At 38.9% G+C, this 27,610-nt stretch overlaps 1 protein-coding gene across 1 annotated transcript in view; it reads right to left on the minus strand.

Annotated features, from left to right (window-relative positions):
- ULK2 (unc-51 like autophagy activating kinase 2) overlaps nucleotides 1–27,610 on the minus strand; it is a 39,092-nt gene that overhangs the window by 1,776 nt on the left and 9,706 nt on the right. The window contains exons 4-24 of the mRNA XM_075719499.1: nucleotides 25,037–25,069; nucleotides 24,630–24,666; nucleotides 22,933–23,106; nucleotides 21,767–21,840; nucleotides 20,644–20,745; nucleotides 20,240–20,298; nucleotides 19,864–19,946; nucleotides 16,292–16,342; nucleotides 15,832–15,920; nucleotides 14,963–15,134; nucleotides 13,983–14,043; nucleotides 10,409–10,546; nucleotides 9,206–9,351; nucleotides 8,904–8,984; nucleotides 5,805–6,091; nucleotides 5,487–5,680; nucleotides 4,859–4,968; nucleotides 3,881–4,033; nucleotides 2,931–3,139; nucleotides 1,445–1,623; nucleotides 393–511 (exon numbers count right to left, since the gene is read on the minus strand). Coding sequence (XP_075575614.1) covers nucleotides 393–511; nucleotides 1,445–1,623; nucleotides 2,931–3,139; nucleotides 3,881–4,033; nucleotides 4,859–4,968; nucleotides 5,487–5,680; nucleotides 5,805–6,091; nucleotides 8,904–8,984; nucleotides 9,206–9,351; nucleotides 10,409–10,546; nucleotides 13,983–14,043; nucleotides 14,963–15,134; nucleotides 15,832–15,920; nucleotides 16,292–16,342; nucleotides 19,864–19,946; nucleotides 20,240–20,298; nucleotides 20,644–20,745; nucleotides 21,767–21,840; nucleotides 22,933–23,106; nucleotides 24,630–24,666; nucleotides 25,037–25,069 — 2,551 coding nt within the window. The remainder of the gene's footprint in view (nucleotides 1–392; nucleotides 512–1,444; nucleotides 1,624–2,930; nucleotides 3,140–3,880; nucleotides 4,034–4,858; nucleotides 4,969–5,486; nucleotides 5,681–5,804; nucleotides 6,092–8,903; nucleotides 8,985–9,205; nucleotides 9,352–10,408; nucleotides 10,547–13,982; nucleotides 14,044–14,962; nucleotides 15,135–15,831; nucleotides 15,921–16,291; nucleotides 16,343–19,863; nucleotides 19,947–20,239; nucleotides 20,299–20,643; nucleotides 20,746–21,766; nucleotides 21,841–22,932; nucleotides 23,107–24,629; nucleotides 24,667–25,036; nucleotides 25,070–27,610) is intronic.

A 27,610-nucleotide genomic window follows, 5' to 3' on the forward strand; every position in this document is an offset into this window, starting at 1 on the left:
GGTAAGAAGAGATTTTAAAAAAAGAACCCAAACAAAACCAAACCAAACCAAACAAAAAACCAAACACAACCAAATAACAACATAGTCTAAGTTCAGCTTTTCCCAGCACTAGCAAAGTCAATCTCTTTAAACTTGTGCTTTTAATGTTTATTTACTCTGCCACTTCTACGAATTAAGTATATCTCAAATAATTTCCATTTCAAGTTAATAACTGCCCATTCCTTAACAGTTTCTAGCTGTATCATTATTTACTATTAGAATTGTGCAATTGTACATATCTACAGTTCTCTTGTACAGAAGAAAACAAACAAATGTTGCAACTTAAGCTTTTTGAGTGATGTATCAGCAAAGGAAATTCACAAGCAAAGCAAATTAGATTATGTTGCATTTACCTTGCTTAACAGCAGTGGATGGGTTCAGTTTCCCCGATTTGACCTGTGCTTTGGCAAGATGCAGAGAAGATGCTAGCAACTGGGCAGCTTTCATATACAACACCAGCTGCTCCACTTGTCTAGGGAGGGGAGGAAGAAAAAAAAAAAAAGTAATTATGCATCGAAACACCTTTCTTGAACACATTCAAGCCATGGGCAGACACCCCTTTTTAATCACAACCCTACACAGGACCCGGCAGCAGCAGCAAAGGAAGACAGATGTTTAAAATGCAACTCCACCCCTCCCTTCCCTTCACAAACACTCTGTCACGGGTTGAGAGTCCATCTGCTCATCTAGAGGCTGCAGCAGCAAATACAAACTGCTTTAATGTAGACATTTTAAAAAGGAACGCTTATTTGTGGGGACTGACTGCCCGAGGTCAACATCTTACCACAGACAACTGGGTGTACTTTTCTCTCAGCTTCATTTCCTATGCCCCTGGAATTCTCAGCTGTGAAAAGCAAACACTTTGCAGGGTTTTTTTTTTTGTTCTGTTTTTTGTTGTTTTTTTCAGGAAGAAGGCAGGAAGTGGAACTGCCCTTTCCCACCACTCCAAATTTCTCTTATTTCTCCTTGCTTCTGATTTTGTATTAGGGATGATTGGTTCCACTGAAAAAAGTCAAAATTGGACACTCCTTCCTCCCCTTCCCAACCTTCACCTCAGTACTGCTCCTTCAGCCTGGCCAACAGGAGCAGAAGAGGACTCAGATCTGACAGAAGCTGGTACACAAATTTCCAGGCTTAGAAATGCCCTATTGCACCTCAAGCCTGAACTCCTCACCACTTTCCCCAACTTATGTGGCAGGCCAGTAGACACTGTCCTTTTATTTATCTGCTGGCAAATGTGTCTCTATCCTTTGCTCTTTCTGTCCCTCAATTGTTAAAACACATTCCTGTAAAAGATTCTATACAGTAAAACAATCACTCCCAACAAAAAGGGCATAGTTTGAATACATTTTTGATGTATTCAGTATTCACCAATTCTCTCGACGCTATTTGACCGCATACTTACCCCCATTCTTTGCTTAGCTGGCTGATCTGATCAACAACTATGCTCTCTTGGATTTGGTACAGCGATACTGCAGAAGTACACAGGTCTGGGTTTCCTCCTCGTACTGCTGTCAGATCCAGAACACACTCTGTAAATGTCAGCATCATGTTTAGATGACGCAGTGTATCTGTATGTTCTCTCTGTCAGAGGGAAAGATGACAACAATTTAACCATTATAAGCCATAAGGCAAACAAGTACACTTAAAACTCTTGTTAATAATTTGAGGATTTCTTGGTATGTCAATTCTATGCAGAAATCACACTGTAGTAGAGCCAGCGCTAGGGACTACAGAACCAAACAGCTCCACACAGATCAACAGATATTAACTTGTTCTCTCTTTGTTAATGATTTCAAGATACTGTAGCTTATACTTAAGAGTCTCTCAACGAAGCCAAAAGAATTGGAACATGGAGTTCTATGTTTGCTGAAACCTGACTAACTAAAGGAATCAGAAGTGGGACATATTATTTGTTATTATATTATCAGCAACCCAAAAGTATGTTTGGCACTTGTATCGGAAGCCAGGAGGAACATTTGGCTTTGATTATATAGCAGACTTGATACCTACAGGAGAACTGATCTAAAGCTTCATACTTATCTGCTTCACTCTAATTTACACTTAGATCTGGAATTATATTGTGTTAAAAGGTGGCTGTTGCCGAAGTTTACAATTTAAACTAAACAATTTCAACTGGAGCTAACAACTCACTGCTTCTGGGTGACTAAAACAGATACTACATGCATAGTCTCTGCTAAAAAAACCAATTAGCTTTCAAAACTAATCAAACACATCTTAGCAACATTTATAATCTTTTCATTAGTGATACAGGTCTAAACACATTTTAAACTCTATCTGTGGGAAGAATACAGTGTACTGTCAAGCATTCATGTTATAACATACAGATTCAATAGGGATCCAAACACCTTCCAGCAAGATGTGAATGAGGAAACAGAACAGCAATCTGCCTTGAGAAATTTACAGTCCAAGGATAGCGTTCTGGTGAAAGACCATCCTGATTTGTGTTTTTAAAGTGTCACTCCTCCACGCATTTTTAAAAAAAATATAGGATACTCTTCCCATAAGTAGGATTTAACGTCATCCACTGACTGTGAAGAAGCAGTTAAAAACAATGCCCAGAGGGACATGGCTACTGTCAGCACCCATGTCCAGAGACTTGGCATTAAAACAGAGGCCTCTTTGGAAGGCTCTGGTGAACAAAAGCAGTCATGTTCCTTTGGTTACCTATTCAAATACATGAAATGCCAGGAGAAAGTACCAAAGAGAAATAGGCCACAATTGATACAGGAGTATTTTCAAGATCTTAAAAAGGAATATATGAGATAGCAAAGAGGAAACTACGAAGTGCACTGAGCAGTCCTGTTTTTACCATGTCTCTGTTTTAGCAGCATTACACATTATAAAACATTAAATTATTTTTTCTATACCTCCATTAAAGTTTCCTCAGGCAATTCGGGAGCTTCAAAAGTGATAAAGCCCTCTAAGCTGGGAGGCGAAGTACCATAAGGCATGTACTTCAGACTCGGAGCTGCCTCGGCTCCCGGAGGAGAAGAACCCATATAAATACCAGGAGGAGAGCCCATATATACACGGCCACTAGTAGAGCAGAGAGACCCTCCAGAACTGTTTGATCCAACTACAAGAAAAATAACACACACATTCAGTCTAATAGGTTGTTCCATCTCGCAGCGCTGGGGCTGCGGATGACAGCAAATGACAAATCAGTAGTCATCACAGATTCACTCTCGGGAGGCTCTCCTCATTGTTCCTTGCATCACTCTGTAGAGAATGCAAAGGCTACACCGTAATGAACAGTGACGATTCATAACACAGATTCTGGGAAATAGCTGACAAGGATTCCAAGGCAGAGAGTCCAACAGTACAGACCAAAGGTTGTGCTATACTTCACAAAAGCACACTGCTGCAGACTCCTGCTCATCCTGAGCAGATGAAGGCCTTTACCTTGAGATTTTTGATATTTGGCAACATAGCTGACACATGCTGAAATGCAGTCAGTTCACACACCTTGTGTGTTGTTTCTGGTACAATGCACAGCAGCAGGCAAAAATGCAGAATCAGAAATCTAACTTTTCATCTCCACCAAGGTGGAGAGGAAATATTATACTCCCTGCGGTGGAGTAAAGCTGCGTACACAGGAGGTTACACACTGCTGTATTGTAAATCCATGCCTCTGGCCCTCTCTTTAGGAGAGAAAAGGCAGAAGTCACCCGATATTAATCTCTACTTTACAGAGCAGTTTTACTGTATGGCCTAGAGGACCTACTGCGCAAGGCAGTAAGCGGGTTACTGTCCCAAGAAGTGGGCAAGCCTAAATAGTGCATTTGAGGACAGTCCACAGTTGTCAGGAAAGTCTTACCTGAGGTGGTTCTTGTTCTAAGGACCATATGGGTGCAGGTGGGAGGGGTGGCACTGCTTGGAGGGGACCCAACAGTAAACATGACAGCCCGAGAACTTGCCCCGCTTCCGATGGAAGGAGGAGCCATTGCAATTCCACAGGCCCCCGCTGGAGCTGGAAGAGAAAATTTAAGCAAGTTAGTCCCTATTACACATAATCATACCAGTAAGTAGTTATATGTGGCAAATTGGAGCACTGCAACATAACATGCTTTGGTGTAGATCCGAGACTTGGACTAGTTAGAAGTCCTGACAGCAAATAAAACAAGCTGAGTGGACAGCCTTGGGGATACACAACAAGAGTCAAGATGCAGTCTTCATATATCTTTTTACTTTCAATCTCTCTCTGCTCTACCCTCACCTAGAAAAGAGCAACAGAGGCGCGCTCTGAGAGCCTGAGGACACCACCAATCCTGCAGCAAAAGATACAACAGAAAAATTCTAAAAGGCAGACCATGACAGGTCTGGAGGCTAGAGACCAGCAGAACTCCTTCCATCTGCTCAAAAACAGGATGAGAACTCGTGGTGGCCACTTGTGGCAAGGGACAAGCTGGGGGAGAGAGGAGGAGAAAAATGACCCAGAATTACATAAACTGGCTTTCACATGAAAACAAGGTAGAATTAGGAAATGAAACAGCCGCAAGTGTTGTATTACAAATAAAACCAAACAAAAAAAACCCAAACCCCTCTAGCCAGTATAGGCAGTCGAGATATTTCCGTGTTTAGCACAGAAATAGATGTTTTCCTGTCTCAGTTATTTTTAAAGCTATGCTAAAGAAATGGAACATATCCCCTTCAAAGATTAAAAAAAGCTTTCTGTACTGAGGCTAAAAATTGTCAGAACCAATTATCGAAGTTGGAAGCAGAACTGTATCTAGTTGGCACTCCATAAAAACCCTAGCACATAAAGACAGCTTGGATGCATCAATCTGTTCCTTACCTGTATCCATTGGTCGCTCTGTATTGAGGCTGTCTGTGCTGCCTTGATATAACTGGCCACCAAGGGTAGTCTTTACCTGTTGATCTGATAGCTTCCCAGTACTAACAGATCTAGACAGAAAAAAATGTATGAATTCACAACAAAGTTCTTCAGTAAGACCTTCCTATCTAACTTGCAACTAAGGCTGACTTTCAGATTCTTGGTACTTATTATAGACAATTCTTCAACAAGAATACAGGAAATCTTGAAATCTCGCTGTTCATCATGGACCTTCTGAAACAGAGCTAACCATAAAAATAAAGAGACCTTTTTCCTCTTAAGAATTTATATTGCAAATTTTGTCATCTAAATTTTCAAGCAAAAACTGAACAGGCTTCACAGAGGCAACAAAATTCCATATTCAGATAATCAAAACAAAAGGGAACTAGACAGCAACACAAAGCACTCCAGGAAGTCCATGCTATATTTATACACAGTACAAAACGTTTCTGTTGTATACACCAAACCTCAGCATCTCCTCACAGCTCACTTTTTGCATGCTCTTCCCCTCCAAGTTGCTGCGTGCAATGTACATTCTTCTGCCAAGTTACCCACCCAACTTTACAGGTATAAATACTACAATGCCTACCTGCCAAATGTAGTTTTACTGTGCTGTTCTCCTGCCTGCTTTTCACCTCCTTGGGTCGAGTGGAAGTGCGTGAAATCCCTTGGGTCAGTGATGTCTTTGGGCTGCAACGGGGTATCTACCGAGCCCTGGCGATTAGCCAGGGCCAGCAAGTTTGAGGACGCTTGAGTTTTAGGTATTTTGAAAGGAGCTGTTGCCTTTAAGAATCAAGACCAAGAACACACAAAAAACCAAGGTTAGATCCCCAAAATATTCTTGGGAATTGTTTTGGGCAGCGTGTTACAACTTCACATTTTACTGACAGCGGCAAACTTAACAAACCTTAGTAGGAGAGCCAATGATCGTTGGTAACGGTGTTTTGAACAGCCAGTCTGAACTCCTAGGTGATGATCCCATATGTTTGGTAGGTGATGTTCCCAAGCTACCTGGCCTACTTGGTTGTGGAGAATGACTGTATCCATACCCAGCATAGGATGGGCATACTGGATCTGAATGCTGCTTTCTGAGCTTCTGTTTGTTTTGGTAAATATCTGTGAGAGTAGGAGCACTCTGCAACCTCGCTCCCATCAAAAGTGACTGTGGAGACTGAGATGGTGGTATCGGAGAACCTGTGGAGATGAAAAACAATGAAGTAAAATTCTACTTGCAGTGCTTGGAAAATGTATCAATGAAGCCCCAAATGCCAGAGATCAACACTAAACTGAAAGGAGAGCGGACTGCAAATACCGTGACGTTATGTTTGATCATCAACTCACTAGATGGCAAGGGGAATGGATTTAGCCTGTTGGCTACTCGGACTAAGGCTACCTTACACTGATGAGACGTGCAAGCTGCCAATTAGGCAAGATTTCAGGGTGACAGCTGTACTGGCAGCTGCAGTACCTCTGGCAACCTGCATCAAGACAAATAAAGTGGTTGGATTCAGCAGGAATGGCATAACCAATACTGAAATTTCAAGTGCAGCCGCCAAGACTCTAGGTTGAATAGAGTTTCTCAAGTACTGGAATTATATTCTTGCAAACAAGTGAGTGAATGCAACATTGTATGTTAATGACTTGTTTTGTACATAACGACTTCATTTGCAGACACAAAAGCCAGCTCATCTTTCCTGCAAGAAAACTAGGTACTAAAAAGAACCAAATTATTCCAATGAAACAGGTTGGGATCATTACTTCAGGCAGTCATTTACTTTTTCAGAAGCTTACTATGCGCAAAGGAAGTCACACTTCAGTACAAGTGCAAAGTTTCTCCTAAAGCAAATGGAAATGGAAGAGCCATAAGCAGTCATTTAAACAGAGGGCTTTGGGGAAATATCTCTTATGAACATCTCACCTACTCAAAGGTGCCCCTCCTCTTTCAAAATAAGGAACCTGAAATTTGATGCAATGGTCTCTTCCTTGTGATATTTTTGTGTCTCATGATGAGGAACTGTGCAAAGTTACAAACAGTACATAAGAGTTCAGCTTTATGGCCACAGCTTCCCAGATAAAATACCTATCTTTGTAACCTCCAAGAGCTGACACTGAAGCGACAATTTCACTCACGTTTTAAAAGAAAAAAGGCAAAACTGAAAGTGAACCATACTAACTAGCTAAGATTTTTTAAGCACTGGCCGAGATGATCTTCTGAAACAGGCTCCATTTCATAAATGTATGCTCAAAAAAACATCACAAACTTCTTGCAGTTTGCTCAGTAAAGTGCCCAGCTGTTAAGGCACATCTTTCAACCTTCTTAAGCCTATGCTTTTCCTAGTTAGATTTTGAATATGAGCTACTTCATCTTGATTTCATTCCGCTCCATTAAACAGTATGTTTTAGAACAGCCTTTCTGCCCGCAGCTCCAGCAGAAGGATCAAGTCTATTTCTCATTAACTTCCCAGCCAAGAATTTGCTTGTTTGAAATCCCTCTGCTCGTCTGCCTCATAGCATCAAAAGTCCTCACCTGTTGTTTCAGAAACCAGTCTTAAATCTCTCTGGTTACTGTTCTACTGTCATTGCCCCCAGAGGGAAGGCTTCTGAATTAGAAGTTTGTCCTCTGCTGCCACTGACAGCAAGAGCAGCTCAATTAGTTCAGAAGCTACATTATGACAGACATCTTCAGTCCTTAGAAAATCTCAGTACAGATGACCTCACTTCACCCAGAAGCAAAAGACAGCTTCCCATACCCATTTAAACGCTGAGAAACAGACTTGCTGCAATTTGTGGTATTTCACAAATAGAAATACCACTGCAGTCATTTGAAATAAAGTCAAGTAGGAAAAGAATGCAGGAAACAGCTGAAGAAATGAAACATTAAAAACCCTTACAGCCATAAAAACAGTGCTGTGGTATGTTACAAGTACAAGTCAGTTTAACACTGGCAAAAAGCACTAAACCAACAGCCCTACAAAATTCTATCCAAAGAAAAGATGCAACAATAAAAACATACACACTGCTTTGTATTCTCTTCACACACCCCTCCTTTTTTTCTTTTTAGGAGAAGAGACTATTTCAAATCTGACGATTCACTCATTCCTTTTGTTGAGACTGCCAATGGCATAGCAATTATGAAGGCAATTTTTGAGACACGTCATAGAACTTATTTCATATGGATGAAACCGTTCCCAGATATTTGAAATATGGCTACTCCAAGAAATGAAGGCTCTATCATCTCCAGATGACTTTGGAAAGTGTTTAAATAGAGCAAAAACCCACAATGCCATCTCACCACCACCTCTCAGAGTCAAAATAAAGAGTGTAACTAGTATTTTTAGATAAAGAAGAAATGGCACCCAAAATATGCATAGAGCAAAAGAACGTGTTGCCAAATTGCATATTCTTATGCCAAATCCTTCTGGCATTACAGTGCAATTCCATCTTTAACAGTCTCAGAACATCTTCAAGTCCTATTTCTCCCTGATTTTTTTTTTCTTTTTTTTTTCCTGCTGGCATGCCATAATAATTTATGACTCGCAAAGCTTACTGGATGCTTAGCAACACTAACATCAGATCCCAGTCAATTTCCTAAGGGAATGACGAAAACATGCTGCACGCTGTACACTGGCAGCTCTTCCTTCCTTTTCTGAGGACTGGCATGACAGAGCTGGTCTATCAAAACCAGATCCCGAGAACCATGTTGCTACCATTCATTATAATCCATCCAATTCCATCCCCGTTTAAAGACAGGCAGTATCAGAGTTGCCTTTTCATCTTGAGAAAAAGAAACTTCAGTCGCTCTCTTATTGTGCAGGGAATCAGTTATGGGGAAAGGTGTCTTGATACAGCCATAACTGGGCTAAGTTTCTACTGAAACTCAGCACACCACTTACCCAGTGTCTCCTATTGACCCATACTAATGTAGTGTTGACCCTCCTCCCCCTTCACAAAACGCTGTAGAAGCTCTATTAAAATACTACTGGTTGCATCGTCCAAAGTCACTCACCTGAGAAGTTTCTACTCCTTGACTCATGTCCTTGAAGTTGTCCACAACAACAGTGTCCAAGCTGCTCAGGTATGGTTCCAACTATGCAAACAAAATCAAAATGTGAATTTACACTTTATACTTCACCTATAAATGAAGGTAAAGGAAAACAAAACCTAGTTAGTTTACTTCTGTGAGTCATTTAACAGAAATTATTTCTGCAAATGTGACCTAGTTGGGCAGATGTTGGTTTAAGATAATTTCAAGCAAGAATTACTGTTCTAGATAAACCTTCAGTAATTGCTAAGAATGTATGGGCTTACCTAGCGGTGAAGGAGAATACGGCCTAGAAGATCCTGTGGATAACCTGCGCCCAACGCCCTGTGCAGTGTCAGCTGGTACTGGAGAACAGGAGCCCATCTTCATGAAGCCCATTGGGCTAGTATTTGAGCGTCTCACAACTCCAGCTCTAGCAAGGTGAAAAGAATGGTTACACACACTATAATAACTGTGGTTCCTTGAGATAAGCTTCAGAATCCCCTAAGGAGTATAACGATCAATTAAAGAAAATACTGATATTTAAAGAGAAAGCTAAGACATTGAAACTTATGAAGCTAATAACTTAAGCTAAGCTTCCCATACTGAAAACAAGCAAGATCTAATTCCCTCTGTTCACATTGACTTTTCAACTTTCAGTGCCATAATAGTCTGTTAACTGGAGAAAATTAAAACAGATATCCCTTAGTACATGGATTCCTAATCATCAAAGAACTTGATCATCAAATTTTGAATTTTACAATCAAGTGAAATGTATTGCTGCAAATGCCCATTTTTATGTCAAAGCTTATAACAACGTTTTCATATGGGGTCTGGTATACAGGTCAGATAACTGAAAACAGATTAGTTAAGGGAAAGGCATTTCCCCAACTGCAGCAACTATTATAAAATCAGAGATCCTGAAAAAAAAAATTGCAAGAAACCATGGGGTTTGTTTTTGTAAAGATCTGCAGAGTTCCATGTAGTTTGTTTCTGAGTCTTTGACCTTCACCATCCTGATCCTGTAGACCACAAGGCAGAGAATAAGTTGGGCACACTAGAGCTTTGTAATACAACAAGCTGGTTAACTAGCATGCCAAAAATTGTTTCCTTGATATTCTATAGAACAATGCATTCATCTCATCACTACATGTGTGAAAACAAAACATAACTTATTACTGACTTTCTAGTTTATGATGTAATGCCATATAATACACAAAGAGGAATAAAAAAGCAAGACTTCATCTTTTTACCTTCTTGGGTTGCATTTGAGTGAAAGAACAAGCTCATTTTGTTTTCGGGAAAAATTTCAAGAGCCCATCCAACAGTCTTGAGATTGTGAAGGACTATTATTTGTTATCATTAAAATGTCTCTTTAGTATGCTTTTGTGCAGAAGAAAAATGACATCAGCAAGAAAGCACGGACATCTGTCAGGGTACAAACACAAACTAGAACCAAGAAAAAGGAGTTAAAAGAACCCCAAACTCACCTTGGTGATCCGTGGGGGTTTGACACGGGGCTGGCAGTAGAGGAGAGGTTCTGTTCTATGCGCTGGTAATTCCGTAGCTGAGTGGGAACTGGGATAGGTGCCGTTTCGCTGCGGGGTGATACCGAAGGCTGACAATGCCTGAAGTTGGAAGGCACGGAGACAGGAGATGAATATAGTACGTAGGCAGGTCTCTCTCCAAATTGTACCATTGTGGAAATTCCAAGAAAAATCTAGGAAACAGGCGAATAGCTGCTTCTGCACTCCCTGCATGCAATACGATCTTAGCTTGTCCTAATCTAGCTCTAACATTTCACAGAGGAAGGATAAGGAACGGTTTGTTACTAACTACCTTTCTTATACTGGCTAGTATCAGATCGAGCTGAGAGTGCAGTACTAGCTGAAGCACTTCGTCATGCATCACAGCAATCTACAGATCCCTCTGACTTCCTGCCAATCAGCCCGCTCTGTTTACCATGCTTCAAAATAGCGTTCTAGGAAAACCCAGTGCGCTAAGAACAGGAAGTTCAGCAGCAGGGCTGGAATGTGTACAAAAGCCACTAAAGCAGAGTCAGAGATATCCCAAGAGACACCGTGAACTTGTAAAAGGAAAACATGTTATGTAACCAACCCCTGACAAAATGACCAAAACCACACACCTGAACATTAATCCACAGACTCAAACTGCGGATTAGCTTTACCCAAGCTCAGCTGAAGTGTCAGTGACCTGTCTTACCTCAGCATACTCTCTGATAAGGGAATCAAACCACTGCAATGTAATCAGTTACCAATGCTTTTAAAGGAAGACAGAATTCAATGGAAAGAATTTCAAATGAATGGGCTTTTTTTTTTTTTTTTGGAAGATAATCAGTTTAGTATCTGATCCTTTATTGACCACCTCTTCAGAGAAAGATTAGAAATTCTTAGAGGAGATGTGAAAAAAGTTCTACAACAAGCTCTAGAAAACAAGCAGTTACAGCACTCGCTGCATGGCTACAGCTGAACAGAAATCTGGGTTTCTGACTGCATTTGCCCCATTCTCTTTGCTACCTCTAAGAATGAAATACTGCTTCCTAATACGCATAGAGCTTCCTTAGTAAAAGAAGTTTGGCCTTTTATTGCCACCCATGAGCACACAGCTGGTGGAAGGCCTGAGAGCTTCCATGCAAGGACAAGGTCTCACAAGTGGAAACCACACAAAGGCAGCGGGCAGCCCGCTACGAGTAACACACCGCGCTGAGGTAGCGCAGGGAGGCTCCCCAGGCCCGACCTCTGGGAGAGGGGAAGCAGATGTTATTTAAACTGTGGCAGTGACACTGAGGAGGCCATGAAGGCACTGCAACTTTTGAAGTACTCAGCATGGAAAATGCCTTCCCCTGCTCTCACACAGCCTTGCAGGTAGATCCAAGCAAGTTCTGCAAGCTGTGAGCTAACTGGAGGCAGCAGTGCTGCGTTAGCATGGTGGAGAGGCATGGCACAGTACTCGGCCTTCCATGGGGGCTGCCCAGCTCAGGCCCAAAGCTAAGCTCTGGTTAGGCATCCTCGAGTCTGGTGTGGTTTGATACTGCTTAGAGAAAATGCAATACAGAAGTGTGCAGAGTTGCATGCAAATCTTGTTTCTATGAGATCCAGAGAATAAAATTAGCAATTAACCACAGGAGAGTGAACTGCCTCAACCTATTCTACCTAGAGCCTGAGAAGCGTTACAGCTTCTTCTACTTGACATAAAGCAGTGTAACTATGGGTCAAATTCATTTAGTTTGATCAGCTAATCAGAAAAATTGACTGTTTCATAGGGCATAACCTTTAATAATTTTTTTTTTTTTTTTTTAAAATCACACACTATGAAAGAACATTTCTCAGGAAATAAAAAACCAAAACCAAAAACCAAAAGCAGCATCTTGCAGAATATCAGACATACTGCTTCCTTCAGACCGTGCCCCAAGCAGCCAGTTAGTTACCAAAGTTACTCAATCAATAATTACATCAAACTGTTATAGTACAAACACTGAAAGTGTGAAGAGTAGGCACCTGTTTCTAATCACATGACCATCTAGCTCTTAACTTAGTAATGTACAGATAACTGGCATATTTTCATAAAACCTGTAACTCTAAAAACTGTGACGCCTGACACGATTTAAAATAAGAAATTACAATGTATTTATAATACGTTGTACATGGCCAATCCAGAGCAAATGGATCTTTACAGACAAACCATCCCCATTATCTGCCTTTAAACGTAAAAGGTAAGACTAAAGCTGTATTGATAGCCCATGTCAGCAGATTTCACAAACTGCACAAAGATCAGCACAAAGTAGCAAACTTTTCTTGTGACAAGCATTTCCAAACAAATAATGCTGACTCGCAGCCCTGTAGTACTAGCACAAGCCAAAACTACACCCAACATAACAGCTTTATTCCCCATTTAGCCACTGATCCTCTTTCTATTTGTATTGAAAACATCATGAAATTCATTGCTTGGTCAAATGACAAATCTAACCCTTCTGTTTAGATATTACATGAGTAGTTAAACAGCATAATTAAGCTTTACATTTTCCAATATAGTACAGGAAAGATTTCAGACACCACTGATGAATAACAGTTCTATTTCAAACTAGCAGAAACTTTGCCTACAACCATGTGGAAGAAAGAGGCCTTACTAACAGTCCTGCTGATGGAAAAGCTGCAATACATGCTTAGCTCTTTCATGTGGCTTCTTTGGTATCTTGAGACACACAAACACGAAATTCACAGTAATCGCTTGCACAGAAGCCACACCCAGTTACCAGACACAAGACAATCCAGCCATGAGACACAAATCTGTAGCAATCTGGGCCTTGCAAGTTCCCCTTCTCTCACAGCTACTTCTTAAAATGCATACTGCATTTAACATCTTGACTCACTAAATGAAGACTGTGCTGTGCTTCATAACACCAAATAGGGCAAGTCAGTTATGTCTCTGAAGTTTCTGCTTTCAGCCAGTTCAAAATTTAAACAGACAGAAGAATACTATCTTTCCCTAGGGAAATCATTTGGGGATGCATCAGAGCCAGAAGTTAGCTACGCAACTGTCAGCCATTAGAATGCATTAAGTGTAGAGAGCCTGAAAAAACCAGGTCTAGCTTCTATTTCAATTCCATTTCCAGTAGCCATCCACAATTGAAAAAAACCCCAAACCATACAGTAGCAGAAAACCTTTCCAAAACAGAGGAAATACTAAGCCTTCATCATGCACCTGTTAGCTGTACCAGAAGCAGAACTTCGAGAAGAGGCTGAGGATGGTTTCTGTACAGTTCCTGAGCTTCCAGAAATAGTTAATGGCGACTGCCTGCGAAAACAAAAACCTCTGTCAAAAGACAGGTCTTCACATCAGAGAAACTATCTACTTTGCAGCAAAACTCTGAATTCAGGCTGTTTACATATTCATATTAAATTCAACTTGGCATATTAATCTTTAAGAAAGTCCACACAGAGCTATGTAAACCCATCACTGCCAAAAACCCAGCAACCCCTTCTACAGCTGCAGTATCAATTTTAGAACATGAGACTTCTTTTGGATAAAGCTCAGCACACCTACCCTCCACACATCAAGAACTCGCTTGAAGCCCGTCTGCCAGCTGCTCCCAATGGCATATCATCTACAGTAAGCAGAAGAACACATTGAAAACCCACGTCATGAAGCATAATCTTAAAAAAAAAAAGTCTCCAATATTACTGTTGTAGAAATAACCACTTCTGACAAACTTCTGTGAACACACAGAAGTTTTCCACAAACTGTTTTGTGTATGAAAATACCTTAAATGTGACCTACAACAAAAATCTAACTGGGAAAGGCAGTTCTTTAACAAGTTTTTTTTTGTTTGTTTTGTTGGGGTTTTTCTTGCTATACTAATTATAATATTTTGAAATAAAATACATTGTTTAAGAGTACAAGGTATCACCATTGGGAAATTTATAATAATGAATGACAGCAGCCCTTCAGAGATCAAGGCACTGATTTAGTTGAATTAGTGGCACTGTATAGAAATCAGCTGACTAGCCTCCCAGTGGCAATTCAGGTTCGGAAGATACTGTAAAATGGCAAAGTGCTCCATCCAAGTCTTTCTACTGTATAAGCCCAGTCTGATGCCCTACCTGTCATGTTAAGCATTTTTTTTATGATTTTACCTGCACTCATTTATTATCTAAAGACCTACAGCATGGACTGTAAACATTGAGTTAGTCTAGAGGTAACAATGTGCCTGCCTCCACTGAGAGGATCCTTGGGCTTCTTACCAGCAGTTGTTTACAACTGGCTCTCTTCTTCTACTGCCAAACCCCAATATTTTCCATGCCTTTAAATCACCTTGGTATCTTTAGCATATCTGGCTACTCAATTGAAAGTGAAAATGTCCCAGATGGACAAGCAGATTTACCAGTCTGCCTTCAAACTAAAGAAATGAGTTCCAATGTGAATTGAGACACATTTAGAGAAAAGAGAGACAAAGACTAACAGGCCATAAAGGTATGTTACCAGTGGAAATTGTTTTAAAATGTAAAAATAAGGAAGGTTCTTACATGAGTGGTCTGAAGAGATGTTGTGTGGGACAAGAACAAAGTCATCTGTGTCACAAGAGGAGTTCTTGCTACTGGTACTCGCAGAGTCCTTAGAGACTTGAAGATAGTTAGGAGGACCCAATGGAGGGGAAGACAAATTTTCTTCTTGAATATGCTGCATGTCTGGCAGAGACTGGAGGCGGGGTGGAAAAAAGAAGGTAAAAAACCCGCTGTAAATCCAGTGATTCAGAATGTAGAATTGCTCTTTTAACTATGAAGCTTCTAAAGTAAGAATCACCACTAGCTTTGACAAAAGAAAGATAAATCTTGGGCCATTTTTTTGTTTCTTAAGTATTTAGAAACATAAAATGTATTTGAATTTGGAAATTTCAAATACTGGATAAGCCTGTAGTGTCAATTTAGAGCGTTCTATATTAAATAGGCTGTGAATTTAAACAATTGCAATTTATTCAAACATTCCTGATGATACAGATGCACCTCTTCCAAATACCACATAAAATTGAAGTCACCAGTTCATAGCAGTATAAGGGGCCTTAGTCAAAAAGGCCAATTTAAAAATTATCTGTAACATTCATTATGTTGCAAACCATTATCAGTATATCTAAAGATTTGCTACTCCAGCATTTGATGTGTGTATGGGTTTTTTTCTTTAACAAAAAGAACAACAACAAAAGCCCCACAAAGTACAACACAAGGAGCAAGAGAGAACCAAAATGTTAATGCCATTCTTCTAGCAAACAACAGAGGTATTCCTTGGTCTGTGCTCTTAAACATGACAGTTTACACTGTTCAAGAATTGAAAGATCTAAAATTCATTAACTCTTGACTAAACATTACAGAGAGATTGTTCTGTAAAACAGAGAACTTACTGGAGGAGAAGCAAAACGGCATGAAGGAGAGCTACCACAGGAACTGCCAGAGACAGAGCCTGCGTATGTGGGCACGGGCACAGGACAAGCTACAAGAGGAAAACCCAGGAGGGGGAAAAAAAAAATGGGTCTAAGATTTTGAAAGGCTACATTTCAAACATACTCATTTCCTCACTGCTTTTCATTCCTAAACAACCTATAAGCACAGCACATCCTTAAACACACAAGGGTATTTAAGTTCAGTTGAAATGTCAAAGGAACTAGTAAATAAGTATCACATTTCAGTCTAGCATAATACAAAAAAGGATTCAACACTTAGCCTTACAATAGAACACAACAACAAGTCAGACTCAGGAAAATGCCTCATAAACACTTAGTGTGATATTTGGCAGATCTTTCTCTGTTCCAGCCCCCAACATTCATCATTTACACAAATAAGTGGAAAAACAAAACTACTTACACTTTTTGACTGTTGAAATCTGATCCAGGAAAGGGTGGTTGAAAAATGCTTCTATAGAACAAGAAACAACAACCATGGTGAGTAAATGTACAAATGGCATGGAATTTACAGACTATATTGTAGATGGTGATAAATGGTTGCCTTCCCAGAATCAGTATTTCAGAGCCAGAGGGTGAAGAGCTTATAAAAGATTAAAGCCGTCTATGTTATATGTTGCTATAGCACTTGGAAAGGAAACAAAAATCAATTGAATAACTTCAAACAACAGCCAGAAAGGCAAATCAGACTGAAGTACTAGAGGACATTTTATGATTGCACTTAAGGACCATGTACACAAGAAGCCTTCCTATACTCCTCATGGAATTATGTTCTCTATGTTCAACACGGTACTAATTCAGTTTTAATTTGCTCTTCAAAATGATGAGCATCTCTCACATCAAACACTGAAAGTGTTTTCACTTCTGCCTTTCCCAAAGACCAACGCTTATTTTTGAACCCATTAATGCTACTCCTTAGGCGGCCAAAAAATCACACCACACAGCAGCAGCCATTCTCCTTCCCAACAGCAGAACATGACCTGTGCAGCTGGTTCACAGTTTAAAGCAGAATTCAACCCAATTTCTTTAACAATTTCCTCAGTTAACTTGTTACTGTTACAATAGAGACATTTTGCTTTTGTTGTAAATAGATATGCTGAGATGCATTTAATTGACTTAGCATAACCAGTTGGCTAGCAGTTTACAGGGAAAGTTTTATTCTACAAGAAGTGACTTTCATCTAGTTAGGGGAAATTGAGGGTTGGTAGAAGCCAGCCGCTGAGCTCTGTGAACTTTAATGTTCTAACAGGTGAGGAAAAACAATGCTGTTCATCAGACCTAAGCAAATAACAAGGAAAAAAAATAAAAGAATTTTAGGCTTGCAGTATCTCCTCTTCCTTCAACAACATTTTCATCCATGACCCGATAAGGAAGGGAGGCTACCTATAAACGCAAGAACAATGTAATGATTAACTTTAACATGAGGATCAGGTGTTCTTGAGCTTTTGTACAACACCTGCTGTTCTACTTTGTATTGCTGGAAGATCAACAAGATTTCCAATGCTATTTTTACTTTAACAACAGGCAACTGGGCCAGTTATACACTCTCCCTTTCACTCCCTTTGCTAAGCACATTCCAGAGCAGCCCCTTTGAGGCCGTTTCAGTGGCTCAGCCAAGGAAAACATGACTTTCATCACCACCATTCTGCTTTCTATTTTTCTTTCTAAGCACAAATGCGTTCGTTCTCCCACTACCACAAATAATACAGTGAATTTCCCATGTTTGAAGAAACTGTGGAGATCAGCACATGCAGAGTGTAAAGTGGAATCAATTACTCAAAGTCCATGTTCATGACATATTAATTCTTCTACACATACAGATTTATAAATCAGCCTTTGAATACTGTCACTATTATCTGGGACATCTTATGAATCATCATGAGCTTTTTCTGTATCTGACTTTTACTTAAGCTTTTACATACAGCACTTAAATCAAGTTACTTCAGTCACATCTACACACAAAAATCCATGCCTGGTTCTCAGAAGAGCAACACCTTAATTATGCCAGTACTGATGAATGTTTTAAATTCCAAATTATTAAGGAAAAAAGTTTGATATTTCTTGCACCAAAACATAGCAGGAATTGAAAAGCTAAAAAAAAAAAAAAAAAAAAAAAAAAAAAAGGTAGCTAGGAGAGTCTTGAGCTTCAAGTAAAGAACTAAACCACCTCTTGAATCCTCCTCTCTCCACAGCCTAACAAATATAGTCTTCTTATCACAAATACACAAGGACCACATGTGATGAATGAGTCAATTTGTGTATTTCAGTACTGCATCAAAACCAAGCTTGCATGCTAACTACAGAGCAATGGTGAAGTTTCATAAGCAGAAACAAGAACTGAGCACATCTGACTTTTGGTTGCAACTCACCCTAGGATCTCAGCATGGCAAGAGCTGATAGCTTACGGTGAGGAAAGAACTGGGTCTTATCTACAGAGAGCCTGAAGAGACTTTAAGGTTTAGGCTCCTTCCCGCCACTCCATAGATTAAAATTAACAGGTCACCTATCTTGTTGCTAAAACAAATCCCAGTATAAAGCACACTGCTATTGACATAAAATAATAATAATGAAAAAGATAACTGTATTTAGCTGAGTTAGCTTTAATTAACTAAAAGTTTAAGATTAACATTTCCTGGGAGCTATGATAAAACTGCAATTACAAACTGTGCTATAAAATTTAAACAACCAGCATGAACAACATGACATACAAGATGCAGCCAAGAAGAACTAATCAAGATTTAACTTTTCAGTGGTCTCCTTTCAAAAATGCTGCCTGAGTTTGCATTAAAAAAAAAAAGAAGAAAAAAAAGCATTACTACTTTGGCAGTAATAGGTAACCAAAAACCCAGCAATAAAAAGGCTTTTTGAGACTGAAGTGAGTAACAGACATTCCATCCAGCCCAAAGCACACACAAATCTAAACTCTACTCCTGACCGATTTTGAAGAGGCAACAGTTGTAGCCATGCGGAATGATTCAATAGTACCGATCTGAGGTCTTGAAATCTTAAGAAGTTAGAACAATGTTCTGCAACCAAAGATCTCCAGCTAAAGAGAAAAAGCCAAACACAGCAGTAAACTGGAGCCAAACAAGTTCTCTTTTGTTAAGGGAGCATCCATCTAGTTTGTACGAGGTTTAACTTCCCAACTAATTCAAGATGCAGTCCTAAACAGACTTTGCAGTAATCTAACAGTATGTGAACTTCAGTCACTGCACAGTTTAAAAATGTTAAAATTTTAGGACTTAACGAAATACAAAGATACAATTGTTGTTTCTATTACTTTTGTGCTTAAAAAAACCCAGTGGAAATACATCACTAAAATAAAGTCTGTACAACTAGCAAAATCTAAGCACAATATTAGGAACTCATCTTTGCAAATATAAACAATTTTGATGTAACGTCACATCTCTCATTGCCCTCAAATACACATATATACAGCTTTCAAGGTCAAATCAAATGTACACAGTTTGTACCCTCAATTAATACTGTTATGATATTTGCAGTCTGCAAGAAAAAGCTGCAGGGAGGAAACCATTTAAAGCAACTTTGCTTTCAAAGTGGGTTCTTCCAGTACTTTGTTCATTTCTGCAACCAACACCACATGGAGGTCAGAGATGTCTGCTCCCGGTCTGAAGCCAAAACACCAGTTGAAGTAACAGAAATAAGACTGACATGAAATTTAAGGTATATCAGTTAACACTGGGGGGGGGAAGGCCACAATTGAAAGAATTGAACTAATTTATAATTCACTACTCAACAACAAAGTAATAATTCATGTGCATCATTTAACACTGACTGACAGTAGTTACCTAATTATTTATTTTGGTTACTCTGCCTCCTTTATGATAACCAAGAAGAAAAAAATACTTCACTTTTAATGTAATTGGCTGTAGACAAAAGGTCAAGACAGTTATTCTGGTCACATGGATACAACAAACAAGGAAAGTCAAGAAAGCAAAATAAGAAGTTACATACCAAAGTCCATTCTATCTTTTTGGTTTCTCTGAAGCAAACCCAGCAGCAGGTCAGCCAGATAAGCTGATGTTTCCCTAGGAATACTGCACACAAGAGGAAATAAAACATGCATTAAATAATGCATAATGCATTAAATTTCACAAAGTCAGCATTCTGCCCTAAGTCTTCACTATACATGCTCTGTGGCCTTAATACAGGACACTTTCAACTCCGCAAGGTACAATGAAGGCAAGATGCAACATAAGTCACCGGTATCGTACTACTTCCTTGTCAAGACAGCAACATCAAGTATTTTTTATGAATCCCAGGCACTCCCAAAGATGAAAAAGTGTTCAATCAACAAATATGAGTGACAGGAAAGGCCATGGTGACATACCTAGGAATCAAATTCCTGTTCTTTTCATAAAACATTCTCAAATCTTGAGGACTATTGGCCTGTCAAATAAAAATATACATTAATTAAAGCTCAGTTTAATGAAGAAAATAGCTTTCGTACCTATGCACATATACACAAAAAGGAGGCTTTTGCATATAGGCATTAAAGGAGAAAACCCAGTGACTTCAGTACTGAGTATCCTTATGTATTTCCTCTGGATTGAACATGCTGATCTCAGACTACATGTGAGCAACTTCTCCCTTGGTATCCTCAAGCGATCTGGCCCTTGAAACATCGACACTACACTTGGACAGGACATCACTACTTCTGTTTTCATGACTGGAAGGAAAAGCCCTAGGAATTTCCATAAGACTAAAAAGAAGGAAAAGGAAATAAAGTGTTACCTGAAAAGGTGGTTTTCCAACAAGACACTGATAAATCACAGTTCCTATGCTCCACAAGTCTGCTTTAGCATCATAGTGTTGAGACATAATCACTTCAGGGGCCTGGAAAGAACAGGAAAATCTCAGAAGGGAAAACAAAAAAGCAAAGTGACAGCAATACGAATTCTACAGTTCTTCTGTCAGAGCAGTATTAACAGAGACCACTTTATTGTAAAGAGTAAATCTTTTAAGACAAAATTAACATTTTAAACTGCATCACGTGACTTGAAAGCTAACAATCATATTACACTATCTAAAATGAAAGCTACCTTTCAAAACCACAGAAAACTAGAAACGTTGATGTTCTAAAGAAAGCAGCTAGTGATCGGCACGTATAGGAGTAAGAGGTAAGAGTTATTTACTTGGTTTATGCAGTCCTCCTTGTGGATAAATAACCAAGCATTTCATAAGAAATATTATTATCACCATTTTACATATACAAAAACAAGACAAGGGAAAGCAAAATGTTTTTCCCATGACTGTACAGCACTGTAGTGGTAGTGCCAGTATCAGACAAGTCAGTGCTCAACTGAGTACCACACTACTTAGTAAAAATTAACAGCAATTAACTCCAAATTGTTTTGTTTTTTTTTTTTTTAAAAAAAAAAACAACCAAACCCCACATGTGAGAGAATACATTAAATAACTAGAATGAAACATCAAGTAGTTTTTTTAACTACTAGTATACAGCTCTTCTAGCCTGTATTTGATCACTTTTTATTTTCTTAGAAACTGGGAAAGAGATAACGCCCTATTTCGGGGTGGGGGGGGGGGGGGCGGGAAGTAAGTGAGAATGAAACTACTTTGCCAAAAATTTAATGCTAAGATGTATTGCCTTTTAATTCTCTAAGATTTTTCCTCCCCGCAGTGCTAAAAAATGTCCAGTGTCTCTCTGCTTTTAACAGTCATGATCTCCAAATCACAAGAAAAAAAAAGGAGCTAGTAAAACTACGGAAAGATGATCTGCATGCTGCCCCTAATACTTCGGAAGCAACATTAGGCATTTGCCAATCTGTAAATTATTTTTTTCTGGTAGGATAATGTTTGAGATAAGGAACATAATCTGAAATATACTGTCACTTACCATATACATAGGGGAACCACACAGAGTTGCAGCCATCATGTTGCTATGCAGATAACGAGCAAAACCAAAGTCAGCTATGTAAAGAAACACATTCGTCAATGAAAAGAAAGATAATTTTCAAATTTTTGAAGTCTAGGAATGATCTGTCTCTTATTGAAATCTGCTACAATTACCAGTTAGAGAGAAAAGGACAGGTATGATACATAGCCAACTACATGGAATAGCAAAATCTATGTCACACTGAAAGAATAATGTATTATCTTCCAAATAGCAAGCCAAGAAACAGCAGTGGCATCATTTGCACAAACTGCTGCTCAGCCATCTCCCCAGCTGCAGAGCATGCTGTCTGGCGTCAGCAGGAAAGGATTAAAGTCCGTGGCTAAATATAAATGGTTCATTAAGAGTGATGAATATACAATCAGGTAGAAGTTTAAGAAATCAAGTTTCAGACGCCCAAATTTTCCATGTAGGCAAAAGCATCTGAAACTATCAAGTAAGGACAGCAAGAGAAGTTTTGTCTCCTCTCTGCTGTTCAGAGGATGGAGTGAGTTGGAACAGATCTCAGATTTTGATTGAGCAAAAGCATAGAAAAGAAACTTGTTAAAAACAAGGTATTTTTAAATGGACACTTGACAGACAACAAAGAGAGATTACAACTCCTGTGTCCTCTGAAGAGGAGTTTGGTAGTATCCTGAACAGTTGACATCTCTCCCCAGTTACAATGCCAAATCTCTTTCTGCCAAAAATAGGTCATAACCTACATTTCTAAACTTCTCAAATAACCCTTAGGAGGGTCTACCACAAAAAAAACCCAGCTGGAACTGTGACAGGAGTCTTGCATGCACAGTTTTGAAATGGGCTAATAGATACTCGAAGTTTCAAAGGTTACAGATTTATGTCTAATTAAAATGGTTTAATACTAGAAACATCAGCTAAATAGATTTCCTTTTCCTGCAGATTTAATCAAAAAGGTCTTTATGGCTCAAGCTTTTTTATACCAAGAATCTGCATTACAGCATAAAGCTCATCGTTGTAGACTTACTGTCCGATTTGCATCAGTTTAATACACACCATATCCGGTACACCCTCTGTGCTTTAACTACAAAGATACTTCTGAGAAACAATCAGACAGTGATAACCTTTAGATCAGAGAAAAGCATATTTACCTATTTTGATGCGTATGCCACTGACACTTGACTTCCTACGACTGGCGTAAGACAACAAAATATTCTGTGGTTTAAGATCCCTATGAATGATTCCTTTACTGTGCAGAATACGCATAGCTGCTGCAATCTGCTGGAGGAACACTCGGATGGTATCTTCACTAAGAGTTCCCTTAGCTGAAAATAACATACACATTAGCAGATGAGAAAATATCATTAAATAGCATTGTCTTGGTCAAAAAGCAATAAACTTCACAGTGATCAACTGTGAAAACAATGAAGACAATCAAATCATGGTGAATTACATTCAGAACAATCCAATCTCCAGTATTTTTCTACAAATGTATATACTCTTAACAACACATACATCTCCATAGTTTTACACTAGCTACAGCGCTCTGAATTATCTGTTTTTACAGTAGTTTAACTTGGTAGAATAATAATTGTAAAACTTCTCAATCACCAGTAAATCCTAAATTCCCTAAAAAGGTAAAGGAGCCAACAAAATAAAAGAACTTCACAGTTTAGAACATTAAACGTATCTACAATCATGTTACAACCTGAAGCCATAAAACCTGATCTTTAAAACAAATTATTATGGGGATGCAGATAACCACTCTGCTCAAAAATTTCATCCATGATAAAATTTATTTTGAAGGGAAAAAATAAGATGTACTTTCGAAAGTCTCTTCAGAAGGTATTATTTCATTCTGCGGTCTGAAAAAGTACTGAATGCAGGAGCTGGATTATACTGTACGAGTCTTTCCAAGGATTTTAATCGGAAGTGAATTAGGCTTTTAATATACACAGTTACCATAACAATAGCTGTTCACAAAAAGATTCCTTCAACATACTGAGATACAAAGGCAACTAGAAGACTGTTTTCATCAAGAAAAATACAAAGATTAACATCTATGCTCAAAATTTTGTTTGTAATAAGAATCCATTTGTCATGATTCTGTAACTTCTGTCTTCACTTTGGGCAGAGCTATGTTGAAGGGTAAAACCTCTCCCAAGCCAGAACTGCCTCTTTGTAGAAAGCATTATTATATAGGTAATTCAGTATTTTTAAGTTCACATCTTGGAAAAGAAAGCAGGTGGAATCAAAACACCGGGAGCAGCCCCCAAAATGCGACTTTAGAAAGAGAAAACCACACATCTTTCAGCATGCAACTTGTGGTTAGCTACATCTTCTCCCTCATTTACAAATAGGGGAATGTTACATTCAACTGTTTTGAAAGCAGTGGCAAAAGCATTTTCTGCCTGTGCATTATTTTATTCACCTTCATTGCTACTTTGTGGGTTTTATTTGCAATTATGAGTGGCATTTAAAAACACTGGGAAAAATTTTTAAACAAATGCAAAACCATATGTCTTCCTGCAGCTTCAAAATGTAGTTTTCAAGTTCCCAGGGTAGCATACAACCACACAACAAACAGCGCTCTGCTGCTGACCTTGGCTGGAGACAGAACACAACACTAAACGGATTCTTGGTGAGTTCAATTACTCTTATAAAGAGCGTGCTCTAAAATCACACCAGGGTGTACATGCATTGTGGAATTACAGACATTCCGTGAACAGAAAAATATTTAAACCACAAGCAAAAAAAATCTCAGAGAAACACCAATGGATTACAGGAATACAGAATATCAACACGTAATGCAATAGCTTCTTAATAGGGAAACACAGTAATCAATTACCTTGTAAGTAATCTGCCAAATCCCCACCATTGCAGTACTGTTAAAAAGAAAGTTTTTTATTCAAAACACAAGCACTGAAATACTTGCTATATGATTTTTATTTTGTAATCTTTTCACAAAAATTAGAAGATCCTTTCCAGCTGTTTGCCTTAAAATTTTGTCAATTATTTGTAATTAATAATTTGAGGTGTAGCACTTCATCAATACTTGCAGTATCAAAAATGAAACTAAATAATTTATGGAACAAACACTGCTGATAAATTTAGTAGTGCATAGGAAATTAATAATCTAGTTTTCAGAGTTGCTTGCTTTAACAAGTCATGGTTATTTTGCAGCTGTGCAAAGAAGTTTTCTCTAAAAATCATCTTGAAAATCAGCCAGAAAGAAACATATATGTTAACACATACCTCCATTACCAAAAAGACAGAATTGGGCATTTCCTAGAAGAGAAGGAGAACAAATCCCATTTAAGAATGTGACAAGACAAAGCTTTCAGTACCTGCATTAACCTAGTGTAACATGAGATTTTTCAATCAACCAAGACAGCTTACGTTACAGTCACTGTTTTAGAGGGTGGCAAATATGTACATTCCCCACCATTATATATTTCACATTTTCAAAAGCATTAGTATATGTACAAAAGAATCACCAGGCAATATCCCTTAGCTTTCAACTGCCTTGGACTGCTCTATCAACACCACCTCTATATTAAGAGCCCTTACAAATAAACAAACTTTTGCTATCAGACATCACTGCAATCAGTCACTGACAGGACAGTAATATTTAGTCGCAAATATACTGGATGGAATTACAAACTGTAAGCAAGATAATTTGGCTATGAGAACCAGTTTTCTAAGGAGGAATTCCAAAGTTATGTCCCTCACTTCTGGGTAAAACAAGCTTTGGTTCTGCCATCTGACAAGCCAAAGGTCAGTCAGAAATCACAGAGCAGTTAACTGTCTGGAATAAACTGATTCCCGAACGCTATTTTGTAGGATAATTAATTCAGGAATCATGCATACTTCTGTAAAGTAACTCCCTCAGCGAGTCACTGGCAGAAGCGCGTCCCCGCCATGGACCTGAACGCCCTATGGCAAAGATGCGATTTGGGATGGCAGTCCTATTGAGATTTTCCAAAGCGCTGACCTCCTTTGACCTATTTGCAACCTGAATTCCCTCTCTTGTAACTGGGCAAGAGTCACTGAAAGACAGATTAGATAACTTTTACTGTAAATTATCTCCACACTCCACAAAAATGCAGTAAAAATGTCTATGCTTAAACCTGACCATAACAAGAACATTCATCTTTTTTACAAGTATTTATTTTGTGTGAGGGAAGAAAGAGCCTACCTGTCTACGCCAATAATCAACATTGTTTTCCACAGTCTCCTGCATAAAATAGTTTTGTTGTGCCTACAAAGTTGAAGACACTCAGAGCTCTTTTATAAAGTAAAAGCATGTTTTCCCTCTGAGCTGATTGAGTAAGACTGAAAGGAAAGAACACAAAGAAAACTAGAAGCAAACATAAGGCAAGTATACAATAAACAGGATGATGTTTTTAGTTACCTAGTACATTACCTCCCTTTCACTTTAAAAATAAACTTAAACAAAGGTTGACAGTTTGTGGGAAAATATGTTTTTAGGACAGCTGAAGGAAAAGAGCGAGATGGCATACCAGTCAAAGCCAGGCACATGCCCCAGCTGGAAGCGGAACCATAGACAGTCTGACTGTATTCTGCTAACTAGTGTCAAAAAAAGTCAAAAGGGACATTGCCTGGCAAAACAAAAGCTGTGAACTTAGCCACTTCCTCAGTGCTTGTATTAAAACTTCAGCACATGTTCAATTTGACCATACTGGCAAGAACTACCACAAAAGTGCCATTTTCAAGGGCTTGCTAACAGGTCGGGCTAGGAAGCTTTAAAAAGAAAAAATAAAGTAAAAATAGGCCCATGGGCCCAGGCTAGGGAAACTAGCTACCCTAAATATCAAAGGCAGCACAGAGCACGTGGATGGTACAACCCATTAAAGCAGATTTCTATCAATCCATCACAGATACGGATTCCCACTACAGATAACTGTAGTAAGTACAGTTCAAGATGAACCGGATGTTTTGAGGTTAATTCAAGACTGTATTAGGCTGCTTCACTTTCTGGAAGCATCTAGTTTAGCCACCCTCGTCTGTGTTACAGAAATGTATTTGAGGTTCTTTCCAGCTCAGAACATCAAGCACATTACACGTTTGTTTACATTTGGAAATTAGCTTCAAAGAAAGCAAGTTTCTAGGAACATTAGTCAAATCTGTTGGGAATGAAAGGCAAACTCCAACCAATATAGAATATTAAAGCAGCAGTAGATCGCATTTCAGGAAGTCACAATTGTTCAATGTTTCTGTAACAGCTGTGGCCAACATGAACCATAATTTGCAATCCTATAAATGCCTCAAAACCTCAGTGCAAACATTAAAGCAAAAAAAAAGATAAATAATTATTTGCTCTGTAAATTACTGAAAATACATAATGATAAGTGTTGTTTCTTTCTACATTGTTCCTTTGCAACATCTTCCAAGACAGAAACTCACTTTCTTTCAGGATCCCCAAGGATGCCAAACAGCAACTCTGAGATCCCAATTTATCAAACTGAAAATTCTGCCAACTGAGGATCACTTCACTTAAAGGATGACTGTGATGTGTAAAAGAATAACACAGCTAAGCAGCATGGAAACGGTCCGTTCTCCAGTGACAAGAAAGAAGCTCAGTTAGTGGATTTCCACCCGAGCATAGCAATCCCATGAATCAGAAATAGATGTTCCACAGCGTCAGTGCCTCCACTACACAACACACTCTGTACAAAAAACAGCAGCTTATGGCAGTTTGTAAATGCTCAACTCATGACAGACATTTATTCATCACAGAACTAAGAGAATGTGTTTTCTGGATTCCCTTGGAAACAAAGTCCTTTCAAATGAAACTGCTCCCTTCAG

Source organism: Pelecanus crispus, chromosome 12, assembly GCF_030463565.1.
Source record: "Pelecanus crispus isolate bPelCri1 chromosome 12, bPelCri1.pri, whole genome shotgun sequence".
NCBI lineage: Eukaryota > Metazoa > Chordata > Aves > Pelecaniformes > Pelecanidae > Pelecanus > Pelecanus crispus.